This window comes from Delphinapterus leucas, chromosome 1 (genome assembly GCF_059928025.1).
Source record: "Delphinapterus leucas isolate spDelLeu-1000000601 "Yukka" chromosome 1, BTC_Dleu_Yukka2, whole genome shotgun sequence".
NCBI classification, from domain to species: Eukaryota; Metazoa; Chordata; class Mammalia; order Artiodactyla; family Monodontidae; genus Delphinapterus; species Delphinapterus leucas.
Window position 1 is genome coordinate 137,873,429 of NC_143129.1, and position 15,319 is coordinate 137,888,747.

The window sequence follows — 15,319 nt, forward strand, 5'->3', positions numbered from 1 at the left end:
TCTAACCTTCAATATGGGGAGTGCTAAAATTCTGGTATAAATTTTGATCTAAAGACAGAAATTCACAGTAAGACATATGTGCAGAATTTAATCCTTAGTTAGTTATACAAAAATCACTTGCTAAATATTTATGGATAGGCATTTTGGTTTATCAGCAAAAAGCATTTTTTTCCAAATTTTAATTTTCACATAACAACTCTGCTACATTATCTTCAATTACATTTAAAATTCTGCCCAAATTTAATCTATAAGATAGCTACTATTCAAGTTCAGCTTCTAGAATAGATGATTTAAAATCAATTTGCCATCCCTGACCCCAAAAGAGAACAACCAAGAGGACAGTTAAAACTCTTAATTTAGGTCACTCTAAGCAGAGGTGCTATGAGTCCTGTAATTTTGAAGAAAATGTTGAGAATTCTCAAAGCATCTGACCTTTACATAAATAAGTACAAAAACCATATTCCAAAGCCAAACAAAAAATTTATTACCAAAATTTTTAAACTATCCATGCCAATGCTACCCACAGGTCACAAGTCCCAATACAGTCTCTTTGATGAATTATGAGTAGACAGGGCTTCCCTGGTGGCGCAGTGGTTGAGAGTCCGCCTGCCGATGCAGGGGACACGGGTTCGTGCCCCGTTCCAGGAAGATCCCACATGCCGCAGAGCGGCAGGGCCCGTGAGCCATGGCCGCTGAGCCTGCGCGTCTGGAGCCTGTGCTCCACAGCGGGAGAGGCCCCAACAGTGAGAGGCCCGCGTACCGCAAATAAAAAAAAAGAGTAGACAGTTTGCACCTATCTCCTTCTATATTTCTTTGCTGGTTTGAATATATCAACATGTAAAACCCTGATGGGTAACTTACTTGCCCCTTCAATTGCTTGATGGACTGTTGAAGAGTGAGTATCTGGTTGAAAAGAGGGCTCTTTAGTGTCTCATAAAACATAGAGAGCTTCTCATTCTGCGAAGTGTCACCCTTCTCCTGCAATTTTATTTTCAAGCGATCAAGAACTTGCAGGACCTGCAATTTATCTTGTTTGAAGAAGGATAATAAGAGTACAAGTTAAATCCCATCTTATATTCCATTTTTGAATAATTAATTTAGTGATAGAAGTATATAACTAGTTTACCTGTAGCAGGATTTTCAGGCATTTTGAATTATTGTCTTCAATCACTTTTAAAGAAACCTAAAGAAAATATTTTAAATTAAAAAAAAAAAGATTTACCATTAGTGTATACAAGTCTATAGCCCTATAGAAAAATTAAAGAAAACCTCAAGAACATTCTCCATCAAAAGACTTCACTCAGGGCTTCCCTGGTGCCATAGTGGTTAAGAATCCGCCTGCCAATACAGGGGACATGGGTTTGAGCCCTGATCCGGGAAGATCCCACATGCCGCAAAGCAACTAAGCCTGTGTGCCACAACTACCAAGCCTACGCTCTAGAGCCTGTGAGCCACAACTACTGAAACCCACGTGCTGCAACTACTGAAGCCCGTGCACCTAGAGCCCGTGCTCTACAAAGAGAAGTCACTGCAATGAGAAGCCCCTGCACCACAACAAAGAGTTGCCTCCACTCACTGCAACCAGAGAAAGCCCGGGCACAGCAACGAGGACCCAACGCAGCCACCCAAAAAAAAAAAAAAAAAAAAAAAAAACTTCATTCAGGAAATTCAGATTAAAAGCCACTACACAGCCACTAAGATGGCTAAAAACCAAAACAACATCTAATACTAGGCGTTGACCAAGATGTGAAGCAACTGGAATTCTGATACACTGCTAGTAGGAATGTAAAATGGCACAAACACTCTGAATAATTGTTTGGCAGTTTTTTGAAAGTTATAACTACACTTACTATATGACCCAGCACTTCCACTCCTACATACTTACCCAAGAGAAATGAAAATATATGCCTGCAAAAGACTTACAAAAGAATGCTCAGGGAATTCACTGGAGGTCCAGTGGTTAGGACTTGGCGCTTTCACTGCCGAGGGCCTGAGTTCAATCTCTGGTCAGGGAACTAAGATCCAGTAAGCCAGAGGGTTTGGCCAAAAAAACAAAAGAAACAAAAAAAACAAAAAAGTGGGCTTCCCTGGTGGCACAGTGGTTGAGAGTCCGTCTGCCGACGCAGGGGACGCGGGTTCGTGCCCCGGTCCGGGAAGATCGCACATGCCGCAGAGCGGCTAGGCCTGTGAGCCATGGCCGCTGAGCCTGCGCTCCGTAACGGGAGAGGCCACAACAGTGAGAGGCCCGCATACCGCAAAAAAAAAAAAAAAAAAAGTTCACAGAATTTTTATTTATAAAAGCCCCAAACTAGAAAAACCCAAATGTCTAATAATAGATGGATAAATCAGTTATGGTATGTAAACATAATAAAATACCCAGAAATAAAAAGGGAAAACATTACTAACACACAGAACATGGGTGAATCTCAAAAACTATGCTGAGGGAAAGAAAACAGACAAAATGGATGTAAGTTGTATGATTCCATTCATATGAAGTTGAATATACAGTTATAGATTAGTTTACCTGGGCAGGGTGGAAAGGAGTTGACTGGGAAGACATTTGAGGGAGATTTTTGGGGTGATGGGAATGTTCTATGTTTTGAAAGGAGTATTGTTTACACAGATGTACACATTTGTACTTCATTGAACTATATATTTTTAATTGTTTTATCGTATGTAAGTTATACTTTAATAAAGTTAATTTTTAGAAAAAAAGACTCTAGACTGGAAAGGAATATACAAATAAGGGATCAAGAAGATATTAGAGAGATTAGGGGAAAAAAACCCTCAAACTAGTCATCTGAGAGAGTCTCCAAAAGGTAATCACCCAATATGGCATTTTCCATGGATTTTTTTTAATTCCAGTGATTTGCTGAAAACTAGCCTAAAATGTAATCAAAACTCAAAAAGCTGCGACTTCCCTGGTGGCGCAGTGGTTAAGAATCCAACTGCCAATGCAGGGGACACAGGTTCAAGCCCTGGTCTGGGAAGATCCCACATGCCACGGAGCAACTAAGCCCGTGCACCACTGCTGAGCCTGCACTTGAGCTAACGTGCCTATAGCCCGTGCTCCGCAACAAGAGAAGCCACTGCAATGAGAAGCCTGCGCACCACCGTGAAGAGTAGCCCCCGCTCACCGCAGCTAAAGCTTGCGTGCAGCAACAAAGACACAACACAGCCAAAAATACATAAATAAATAAATTCATTTAAAAAAAAACTCAAAAAGCTAGCAAACCCTTTGCTGTGTCAAAAATGGCACTTTCACAGTGGTCATTTTCACTAGTGGTACACTGTTATAATAAACCATCTAAGAAATATGAGCACTGTACAGTCAAAATGTACTTACATCATCTCTGGATACAGTTGCTAAACACAATCTTTACCTTCTAATTCAAGGTCATCAAGTAAGAAAGCATATTAAAAACCAGTAAGGAATGCCTTTGGCGTTGATAAAAGGTTCATGTATTCCATCAAAATATTCATGGGATTCCATGAGAACTACCAAAAGAACTGCTGAATAGAGCATCACAGAAACACTTCTGATGTGCTCAGCATCTCAACTGTGAAACCCTTAAAACTACCCATTGACAGGTAACTGTGAATAATGGAAGGGCAGTCACGATGTCCTTTTCTGTAGCAGCACTAGACTAAAAGGACTGACGAGAGCAGTTTTGTGATCATTAATACATCAGCCTCTCTAAATCAAAGAAGGTAAGCTAAAACTATGAGGTGCTATTTTTTATTGTTAGATTGGCATTTTTTTCTAATAATAGACTGTACTCCAGATGTCACAGAAAAACAGGTGGGAATATAAATTTGCACATTCTTTTAGGAGAGCAACTGAGCAATATCTATCAATATATTAAATTTATATTCTCTTCTACCCAGAATATCTCTTCTGAGTGTCTCTCCTAAAGAAGCATTTGCAAAAAGGCACACAGATGTGTGTACAAGCATATTTACTGCATTGTTTTTAATAACAAAACTCCTGGAAAAATTCAACTATCAAACGTAATCAGCCATTAAAATAATAAAGTTGGTCGGAAAGAACTGAAACAGGAATGGGTAGGAAACGGTTAACAGCAAGCCTGTGGCTCAATCCTTCAGCTGGGGATTCCCAGCTTGATACCAGACCTCCATGCAAACAAGCTAAAGGTTTTTAATAGATAACAGAGTCCTCATTTTAAAATGTCAGGAAATACCTGATCTGTCTTAATTGCTTTTGTAAATAATCTGAGAACATATGGATTTATAGAGCTTGGCTGGCTGGAACATGGGAGGTAATCACAAAGACATTTTCTATTTGGGTAACTAATGGAGTACAAACCTTGGGATTCCCCAAACAGAAGAGGCTTCCTTTAAGAAAATGCTTCTGTATATATTGTTCACAACTTGTCTGATAACCCGAAACAAACAAACAAAAATGTGTCCCAGGGTTGAATTTTGCTCCTGTAAACACACTAAAAATCACAGTAAAAGTCTGTTATGAATATGTTTATAAGTGACTTAACGTCAGTCTATATATAAGTAGGTATTTTAAGCATGCTGATATGTCCTATATGAGAAAGTGACATTCTTTGGAAGCTGTGTCTACTGGCTGGGGGCCCCTCCGGCAAGGAATGTTGGTGCCTAGCTCCTGTGTTAGCCTCCTGCCTGTAACATTCAAGTCATGACTAAGGTTGGTGTTGGGTAAGATCTCTCATTTACAGGAGGATGCTTTGGCAATTCAAACCTTTGTGTTAATACAGGGACATTATCTGATATAGACAACCAAACAGGGAAGACAGTAAGTTTCAGGATATATGCATTATTTGCCCCTTTTTGCAAGGAAAAAAATACATATTTGTGTGTGCATACGTTTCTAGATTTAGAAAGATAGTCAATTTAATAATACTGCTAACTTACAGGAAGTAGAAATGGGGATGGGGAAATAAAAAATTAGACTTTTACTTTGTAGATACTAGTGTTTGAATTTTATTTAAAAGGCATGTATTATGTTTATAACTTGAAAGGTAAAAGGGACAAAAAGATAATGGCTAAGATGGCCTAATGAGAGAGCAAGACAGATATACAGCAAGATAATGACAACACAATAGGATAATTATATTGTAAGGCACATACATACAACGGCAAAGGTGTGTACCATGTGCTCAGAGAAATCATAAAAGCAGAGTGACTCCCCTGCCTGGGGAAGTTTGGGAATGCTGGAATGAGAACACAGTAGAGACCTCTCTCGTAAAAGAAAAAGAATGGAGTGTAAAAGCAGAGTGACCATTTGTCCTCATTTGCCTAAAATAGTCTCAGATTACCCAGCATCCTTATTAATAGTGCTCCACTTCACTCTCAAAAGTGTTCTAGTTTGAATGACATATAGGGCTGCCCTAAGTTAGTGCTTCTCAAATTTTAGTGTGCATCAGAATCACCTTGAGGACTTGCTAAAACACAAATTGCAGGGCCCACTCCCAATGTTTCTGATTCTGTACTTCTAAGGTGAACCCTGAGAACCTCACCTCTAACAAAGTTCCCCTGTGATCCTGGTGCAGCTAGTCTAGAGACCACAATTGGAGAACTGCTGCATAAAGGTGTAGAAGTGCACGACTGTCAGTGAAACTAGTAACTAGCTCTAAATGAACTGTTATAAGGTCTCTAAAAGCAACAGAAAGGGCAAAAAAGTAATTTAGACCAGTGTTACTATAAATGTGGACTGTATTGATGCTTGATCCACAAAGAGATAAGTACCAAAACTGGGAATAAGCATTTAGAAATCGTGGAATGCGGCAGTCAAGTAGATCTATTAAATTTAGGAATACAAAACACAACTTACATTGTACTTATTTTTGTAATTTCATTTTTCCAGCAATTCATTTTTCTAATAATTTTATAAAAATGTCAGTCCTTGAAAGACTGAGGGAGGGGAACCATAATCTTTTACCACCGACAGTTTGAGAAACACTGGTTTAGATAGACTATTTTGAGAGGGTTCTTATCAACAACGCTAAGTAGACTGGTCTTTATCCTGTAAGCAGCAGGAAGTAATCAAAGGCTTTTAAGTAGGGAAGTATTGAGTCCAGATTTCTATTTTAAAAAGGTGGGGCTTCCCTGGTGGCACAGTGGTTGAGAATCTGCCTGCAGATGCAGGGGACACGGGTTCGAGCCCTAGTCTGGGAAAATCCCACACGCCGCGGAGCAGCTAGTCCCGTGAGCCACAACTACTGAGCCTGCACGTCTGGAGCCTGTGCTCCGCAACGAGAGGCCACAAACATGAGAGGCCCACGCACAGCGAGGAAGAGTGGCCCCTGCTTGCCGCAACTGGAGAAAGCCCTCGCACAGAAACGAAGACCCAACACAGACAAAAATAAATAAATAATAATTTAAAATGAATATCTGCTTATTAAAAAAAGAAAATGCAAATTGATTAAAAAAATAAAAAGGTGATTCTCGTAACAGGATAGATTAGTGGTCTTCAAACATTTTTAAACACACATTCCTAGCAGTAAAAATGTATGTTGACCACTCACCTTATTTTTTATAACTATAAACATATTAATATATTTATATGTCATATGTGTTTTAAAACATATATAAAATAGAAACATCATGAGAGTAAGGTAAAAACTAAAAAGCAAGATTTTATTGTCATTCTCCTACTCTCCCAGTAGATTGTCCTCCACATTTTGGAAACCATGGTAGTAGATGTCTCTCAGTAAGGGTTAAGGTTAGAAACTGGTTGGCCATCCAACCCTATGACTCATATTTAATAAAAGCTAAACTATGTCCGCAAAGCAGGCCTGGAAAAGTACTACAATTTCACAGCATTGGGTAATATCTAGGGAAGGGCACTAAGGCCTTCAGAGTATATGAGGACAGAAGAAGAAATGCAATTAACTCTATAGCTGAACATCCAGGAAGTAACACGTACACTAAAAGGAACCTATGTTTCACTCATTTTATGGTCATAGGAAATCTTCAACCAAACAATTTTGACCTGTTTGGCCTGGCTAAGAAACTAACAGGTCTTACAGCAAGGAATTTCAAGTTTGTTTAAACATGGTAAAGCTCAGTCTACCTTGTCATAGATAGGCTACCTACAATCAGTCAGAGCCTAGATATTAAAATGCCAGTGTGCCACTGTCCTCATAGTTGCACAGCCTCCAGAGAACCAGTAGTTTTTTGTGTTTAACAGCTTCCACTCCATCATTGATCAAGAGAGTTTGTGCCATGAATTTTTCATGTCTGGTTCACTGTGGTATTTGATTGAAGGAAATTATTATAATATTGTGGCTTTTAAAAAATACCCATGCCCTCAGCCATCACCAATTAATGCAATATTTCAGAAAAGCTGATGCAGAGTTAGAAATTTAATTTAATTCAAATTTCTAGGTGGAGGAAACTTATTGAAAAGATTTATTAACCTCCTCAGTTCAAGAATGTAGGCCAATTAAGGACCCTGAGAAACACACTCTTCAGACTCCCAGTAGCACACAAAAATGTAACTCCCTAAGACATCTTATGTTTCTTTCTTGAACTGAACAAGACACCTTATACCTTGAAAATTTGGTTTAACAAGACATCTTATACTTCTATCTTAAAAAGTTGAGAGAAAAGATTACTGGCAATCTGTTTGGGGAAGTACAGGTAGTCAGCCTGTAACTGCAGGTGTGAATTGGGCAGATCACAATTAGACTACATGTAACTCCTCAAGGGCAATTCCCCAGAGCTCAAGGGAACTAGGGACTCTGAACAATCTAAGTGCTATTAACTGTAGATGAAGTCATGATTTCAGAAGTTATTCAAAAATTGAAGTCCATGACCAACTTTAAATTTCTTTTGCTTCCTTTGGAGTGCAAAGCTCAGATTGTGTTTACTTACCATGGCTTTGTCCTCAAAGCTCAGCATTTATGAGGTACTGATTAAATGGAACACAAACTCACCTTGCCAGAGAGTAAATGGTGGCTCTTCACTCAAACTCCACATAAACACATCTGCTGTCATCCTAATGTATAGTCAAGACAGGTGTCCTGGCCTTGTGACCCTATCAAATGGCAAGGGCTTTTCTAAACCCCTTAGATGTAAAGAATACTATATTTTTGGCTGCTGCCAAAACACTGTACTCCTGGAATTTTGGAAAAAGATATATATAAGTTCCAAAGCCATCCTGATATTTTGGGGCCATGTGCCTAAGCCATAGGCAACTTTTAAGTCCACTTAATGTTGGACATTTAGGACATCAAAGCTGAAAGACACCATGTTAAACTCAGAATCAGAACTGAAAATTGAGTCACTTCATCAGAATAATCCAATTAGCTAAATACTAATTTTTCTCATTGAACTATTCAAAGTTAACCAATGCATATCAGTTTCTGCCTGTAACTTGGCCACTGTGTATGAACAAAGTTAAACTGTTTTATGATATGCTCTTGTTTTCCTGTTGGTGGCAGTTTTCTCCAATGATCAGCAAAAAATACAAATCTGGGCAATTTTCACACTTAGGGATCTCTGATGTGTAGCCAGTCACTCACTGAAAGAACCAGGCATTCATACTCCTCACTAATGATCAGTTTCCACCTCAGATATTCTGTTCAATTCTCCCCACATTGCAGACTGTGTGCCCTTAGCTTCTCTCCAGAAATAGAGTCATGCCACTTTTGGCATGCTTGTGATATTCAAAACAATCCTAACAAATTGCAAAATAGGCCAAACTCTGCTTTGGACACCCTTCCCACTAATGTTCACCATTCTTCCTTCTCTTGGTCTTTTCCCAGAATCCATTTTATCTGTCACTAATTCAAGTAGCTAGTTTTTTGATGTCTACTGTGAGCATTGCAGGATCATTCTGTATAATATCTCATTTATCTTCTTAACAAATGTCTAATCTCCATTTCACAAATACATTAAACTTCTTACAATTTCAAAAAAAACAAAAGCACTTTGAAAATGGTAATGACAGGAAGACAGTGCAACTGAGTGAAATTAATTTCACCTTGGGGGGAGGGACGGCAAACGGTTAAAGACATTTTTAGCAGGTAACTACTTTAAAAATGAGAGTCAGATATTACAAATTTTCAGTAGAGAGGGAATGAATGTTTGTAAACCTGACTGTCAACATCTACTTAACTCATCTTCCTCTTCTACCACACTGCCCTGGAGCTTCAAGTTTCAGAAAATAATACGGAGAGGGACTGCCTTTCTCAAGGCAGAAGCCTTACCCAGCCCCAATTAACAAAGTCACGCCCATCAATTAAAGGCTAAAGCTAAATGAAAACAGGACAGTCCCAGAAAGGCTGCAGACCTGGGCTTCAAAGCTATCTACCAACCAGACACCGTGGGCACAGCATCAAAGCAAAGAACAAGACCAGTTTGGTTTTGTTCTTTTAAGAGTAAGATCAACATTAGAGAATGCGTATTTCACAGAGATTTTACTAACTTCAATCACAAGGCAGCTTCACAAATGCATGCAATCAATATAGACAGAATTCAAATCTGAAATTCTTAAAACACACTATCTTTGTTTACAATATTATTGTTTGGCAGGTTTTTAAACTATATAAATGGTAATTATACTGTATATTTATCCTTCAGCAATTTTTTTTAACTCAACTTTACATTTTTAAGATTTAGTCATGATGACATACACAGCTAATCTCCTGTTGATGAGCATTTCCTATTGGTCACTAACACAAAAACAGGATTAGAACTAAATATCTACTTTGATAACCAACATTTTTCCAGTTGGTTCAATAACCAATTCTCGAAATATGGAAGAATCTATAGCTTACAAGCTGTGAAATCTACTCCTGGGACCAGCTCTGTGTTGTTGCGGTCAATTGTTTAAATCTCCCTATATTTTAGTTACCTCATTTATAAAATAGTTAATAAAAAATATTAAATATTTACAGTTGAAAGGACTAAATAAGATATAAAGCAGCCTGGCACACAGTGAACATTCAATAAATGGTAGCTACTATTATCATTAATAACTCTTTTCAATCAAAATTATTTAAGACATTTGGGGTCTTCAAAAGAGCTAATAATTATTTTAGCAGAGATTTTCCCTTTGTAATCAATAGTGGTTGCTTCTCAAAAGACTGAACAACAAAAAATTTCACCAGTGCAATGAATACAAGGGAGGTGGGAGTGGGGAGGCATAAAGCTGGGAGTTTTAAAACAATTGGTTTATAAATAGAAATGTAAGGGCTTCAGTAAACCAAACCCTCTTAAGGATAAATATACACTGAATCCTAACCCAGTGCTATTCAATAGAAATAAAATGTGAGCCACATATGTAATTTAAAATGTTTCTAGTAGCCACATGAAAAGTAAAAAGAAACAAGTAAAATTAATTTAAATAATATATTTTAATTATCCTTATATAAACTATCATTTCAATATGTAAGTAATATAAAAAAATAACAAGGTATTTAGGTTTTTAAACTAAATCTTCAAAATTTGATGTGTATTTACATTTACAGCACATCTCAATCCCAACTAGCCCTATTTCAAATGCCTAGTCAAAGGGGCAACTGGCTAACCATGTTGACAGTGCAGTTTTAACCTAGGCCTTTTCAGAAAGAGCCCTGTACAGTGTTTTTAGCAAAGACTTCTATTTATCAGCTAATGCAGCCTCTATGCCTTTTATCAAAGTAACTATCAGTATGAGACCATTCCCAAATCTGAGTTCTTCCCAATAAAAACAGCAAAGCTCCTTAGTTTTATCAGAATTAAACATCTCAGTGAACGAACAAAAAGTACGCGAAGAGTGGCTTACAGTTTACAAGACTCATCCTTGAACATTATTTAGTTTTGACTTCCCCAAACTCAGTGAGGTAGATCATTTACAAATGGGAAAACAGAAGCAGAGTCAAGTGACTTGCCAAGAGTTACACAGTAGGTGGACCTAATCCCATGTCTCCAAACTCCACAGGCTACACAGTTGTACAAATGCAAAAAATAAGCAGGCTTTCCATCTTCTCTCTCCATTTGCACCAGAACCTAGAATGAATACTTTGATAAAAGGCATCCAAGTCTACTAAAAAACATCAGAGTACGGGAAAAAAAACAGAGCAATGGTCAAGCGATCCCAAAAATTAAGGTGGAATAGTCCTGTTTCTCAAAATTTTACTCTACTACCAAGGTGAGCAAAATCTTAAGTAAACAAATTAAACCCCACTTTAGTTTCCCCAAACTAATGTATTTTTGTTAAAGTTTAACAAAGCAAGGAAATTCAGACTGCTTGGTTGTTTAGTTTAAGGATAATTATTAAGTGCTTTTAAATAAAAATGTAATTACAAGGATTACTGAATGCTGAGCCTCTGTCTCAATCACAAGGTTCTAAAAGTGAACTCATCATGGGAAAATATACAGGTTTTTCTTTTTAAGAATACTAACTGAAAGGCAAGATACCATAATTTTATTAGTGATTATTTTCAATGGTAGGTGAGTCTGGGTGCGCTTTTAGTTCCTTTTCTGGAAATTCTCTCCAATTTTTCTACAATGAATATGTTAGTTTTATAGTTATAAAAAAAATGAATACATGACTTGAACTTATTAAAGCATCTTTAAACACAAATGAGGGATTAATACAATTTACCTTCAACCTTAAACACAACTATTATTGATATACCAAGCTCACCTTATGTGACCGTTAATAGGACCTCAATTAGCAAAGGGCAAATGTCTTAACTCAGTTTACAAATAATATCTGTAAAGTACCTTCCAGCTCCGTTATTTATTAACTTTCTAATGCTTTTAAATTTTGAACTCTCCTTATAAAGGTTGTTAGGGGCCTAGAAACGTCAAGCTCATTTTAGCTAAAAGCCCCGACCTCACCTTTTTCTGATGCTGCAAAATGAACCAATTTGAGTTTTTACCTCCATTCCTCCCTAGCTTTACTTTTAAAAAGTTATGCGCAAATGAACTTGCAACCAATAAGAGCTTAGACGGCCTAGTAGTATTACCATACTCGGCGTAACAGATTTTTCTTCTAAGTCTCCAGAAGGCTTCTTCGTTCTTTTAAGAAACACTTGTTTATTGCACACCTACCCATGGCCAGACTCTCAATGCAGTTGAGAAGCAGCCTAGGGAAATAAGGTCCTTAAAGGCCACCCTCTCAATCGCGCAAACCAGTAAACAACTAATTCGAATCCAAAGTGATAAGAGCCATCTGGAGATAATGTCAAACTGCCAAGAGAACACTCCAGGGGGAGATTAATTCGACCTGCTAGGGTGTCCCAGGAGGGCTGAGGCGCTTTGGAGGGGGTGGGGGGAAAGGATTTGAAAATGCTTTCCTGAGCTTGACATAAAGCAGGAATCCAGCCATTTCCCCAAAGCCTGGAGCCAGAGCACTCTCTGCCTGGTCGTCCCCATCTATAAAGTGAGGCTAGGCCTGGGAACTCGTCTACGTGACCACCAGGCTCTCAGATGGGGTTGGGGCCAAGTGGCCCCTCAGCTGGGATCTGAGTACCCCCTCCTCCGGGACCCCGAACAGGCCACCACCTGGTCACTCCTTTCACCGTCACCAGTTGGGGAAAGACTCCGCCCAGCTCTGGGGGCGAAGCACAGGCACCCACTTGGGTGCAAAGTTTGATCCCGGCCACCCCTGGTACAGACCCGGGCCGAGATTTGAGTGCCGCCAGGGCCTGCCGAAGAGGGGCAGCTCCGTGGCCCGCGGCCTCCGGCAAGCCCTGCACCGAGGGGCGGGGACCACGGTGGGGTCACCGGGCCCGAAGCAGACGAACGGCACCCCGCACCCTCCGCGGGCCCGGCCGAGCGCCCGGCGGCGTCCTGGGTCTCCCGTGCCCACTCCTCCCGGAGGGCGGGCGGAGAGCGCGCCGGGGCAGCGGCGGAGGCTCTGGACGCGGGGCGAGGAGTCCCCGCTGCGCAGCGCACGCCCGCACTCCCGGCCCCCTGCTTTACCTGGTCCGGCGGCGGCGCCGGTGGGAGCCCGGAGCGGGCGGGCGGACTCGGCGTCAGCCCTCCCTCACCTGGGCGGAAGTGAGAGGCCCAGGAGGACCGCGCCTCACCTGGCAGGCCCTCCCCTCCCCTCCCCCCTACCCTCTCCGCTGGGGCGGGGCGCCGAGGTGGCACGGGAGGGGCGGGCGGGGGAGCCTGGGGCCGCGGGAGGCCGACTCTGGGGGGGGCGGGGGGGGACGCGGGGGCTGTGGGCTTCTCCACTTTCTGCAGGTAAAGTTCTACTGGGCGAGGGAGGGTTAAAGAGGCAGAAAAAGGTGGGATCTGAGGGCCAATTAGGCAGACGAAAAGCCAAGTGGTGGGGAGATCCGGCTGGACAGGTGTAGGATGGCTGGGCTGAGAGGAGACCTGAAATCTTGGAAGTTGAAGGAGGATATTGATAAAAGGATTTCGTCAAATCTGCTTGGTCTCTCTTTGTCCCTTACCTTTCCCGTTCTGTCATCCCTCCTTGTGTCGTCTTCATCCGCTGACCCCACATTAAATTCTAAGTATAACTGGGGGTTATTTTTTGCTCATTTAGTTGAGGAAAGGAAAGAAACCAATCTAGCAGTATTTGCCTGCGATATGCCGGGCGCTAGCTTATATACATTACCTCATTTGCCCTGTGAAAAAAATGATGAAGAAACTGCGCACCTAAGGGTTAAGTAATTTGCCCAAAATTTGGTACCCAGATGGGATCTTCTGACTATAAGTCCAGTGTTGACTTCCCTATATGTTTTAACATTTTTGTTCTTGATATCATAACTTGACTTTGAGAAAGATTGTGTAGAACCTACAACAGCTTTATTAGACTCTAATGTAACTAACTAGGATTTTGATGATAGGCGTTTTATTTTGTCTAATACAGTCCACACATTAACGGTAAACAGAATCAATCTTCAGGTTTGTGTTCATTAAATATAGTATTTGTTAAGCACTGTGACTTTGTAAAATGTTAAACATGAGGGTTACCTGTCCTCAAGGAAGATGGTATGTACAAGACAGGGGCAATGTAAGGACATCTGTTGTAAGATCATGCACTTGACACCTCTTAGTGTTATCGTTAGTTGTTTTTTTGTTTGCTTGTTTTTAAGGAATTATCACTTGTTAGGCCTGGTAAAAGGATACACAGGATACAAAATTTCAGCATGGACTCTACCTCTTAAGAATGAACAAACTATTGAAGGAAATAAACTTACACAACAACTTAAATTACCAAATATGTATAATGAAGCCAGAACTTTCAGAAAATAAAGAGATCTATTACGCTTGCTGAAAGCATCTCTTAGGATTTAAACAGGTCTAACAGGTGTTTGGGATTTGCTTAAGGTAAAATGGAGAAGGAAATGCTTCCTAAATTGGGGTGGGGGAGGGGCAGCATACAGGTGGAGACCAATTATCTGAAAGCATCACCTTGCAAACATAGAGTAAGGTCTCTTCTTACTCTAACATTTGATGATGGTCATGAACATATTCCCCCTTTCTCAAAAAATAATGTGACTTTGGGGAATTCCCTGGTGGTCCAGTGGCGCTTTCACTGCAGTGGCCTAGTTTGATCCCTGGTTGGGGAACTAAGATCCCCCAGGCCAAGTAGCTTGGGTAAAAATAATAACAACAAGAACAATGTGACTTTTAATTGACTGTGAAACAAAGTTCAAACTCCTTTTCTTAGTATCCAAGGCCCTCTAAACTCTCTCCTTGCTGCCTCTTCAACCTACTCTTCCATTTCACTCTCCAAGATCTGATGCTGGCCAAATGGTCTGGTCTACTCTATGCCCTTGGAATGACCACACCATGACTTTTCCGTTGGTTACTCATCCCCTTTTCCATGCTTGGAATGTCCTGTGAGCCCTACCCTTCCCCCAGGGCCTCAATGATCATTCCCAGAAAACATCCATCTCCACCACATTTAATCCCATTTTCTCCATATTTTAGTATGGTTATTTTAATTTCTGCTTTCCTCTGGCTCTTACCTGGAATTTTAAAAAATGTTTAACTTATTCAGTACATTTTTTAAGGCACATACTCTGTGGTAAACATTTTCTGGCACAGAGTTTTTTTGGTTTTTTGTTTTCTCAACCTCTGAGAACCCTCAAGAGTATTTTATTCACAGAATGATGAAGATGAACACAGTTTTTAAGAACACATCTCTGAAGTCAGAAGATCTGAGCTTGAATTCTAATTCCACCATTTCTTAAAATATGCAACTTTGACAAGTTATTTAAACCTTCTAACTCCCATTAGTGAAATTTCAGTGCCAGTACTTACAATACTTCATATGGTACCTTTTAAGGTTAAATGAAGAAATTACATGTATTGCATACACCTGGCACATAGAAAGTACTGAATAAATGAAGCAGCACATAGATGGGCA

The 15,319-nt window shown here is 40.1% G+C and overlaps 1 protein-coding gene across 20 annotated transcripts in view; it reads right to left on the minus strand.

Moving 5' to 3' along the window:
* Positions 1-13,016, minus strand: part of PATJ (PATJ crumbs cell polarity complex component) — a 353,800-nt gene extending 340,784 nt beyond the window's left edge. For 6 of the 20 annotated variants that reach the window (XM_089921673.1, XM_089921677.1, XM_089921692.1 and 3 more), the window contains exons 1-2: positions 1,127-12,902; positions 862-1,028 (exon numbers count right to left, since the gene is read on the minus strand). In XM_089921673.1, the coding sequence (XP_089777799.1) occupies positions 862-1,028; positions 1,127-1,148 (189 nt within the window). In that variant the 5' untranslated portion in view covers positions 1,149-12,902. The other 14 variants (XM_089921665.1, XM_022575835.2, XM_089921632.1 and 11 more) reach the window with 7 other exon arrangements.
* Between the last annotated feature and the right edge of the window lie 2,303 nt (positions 13,017-15,319).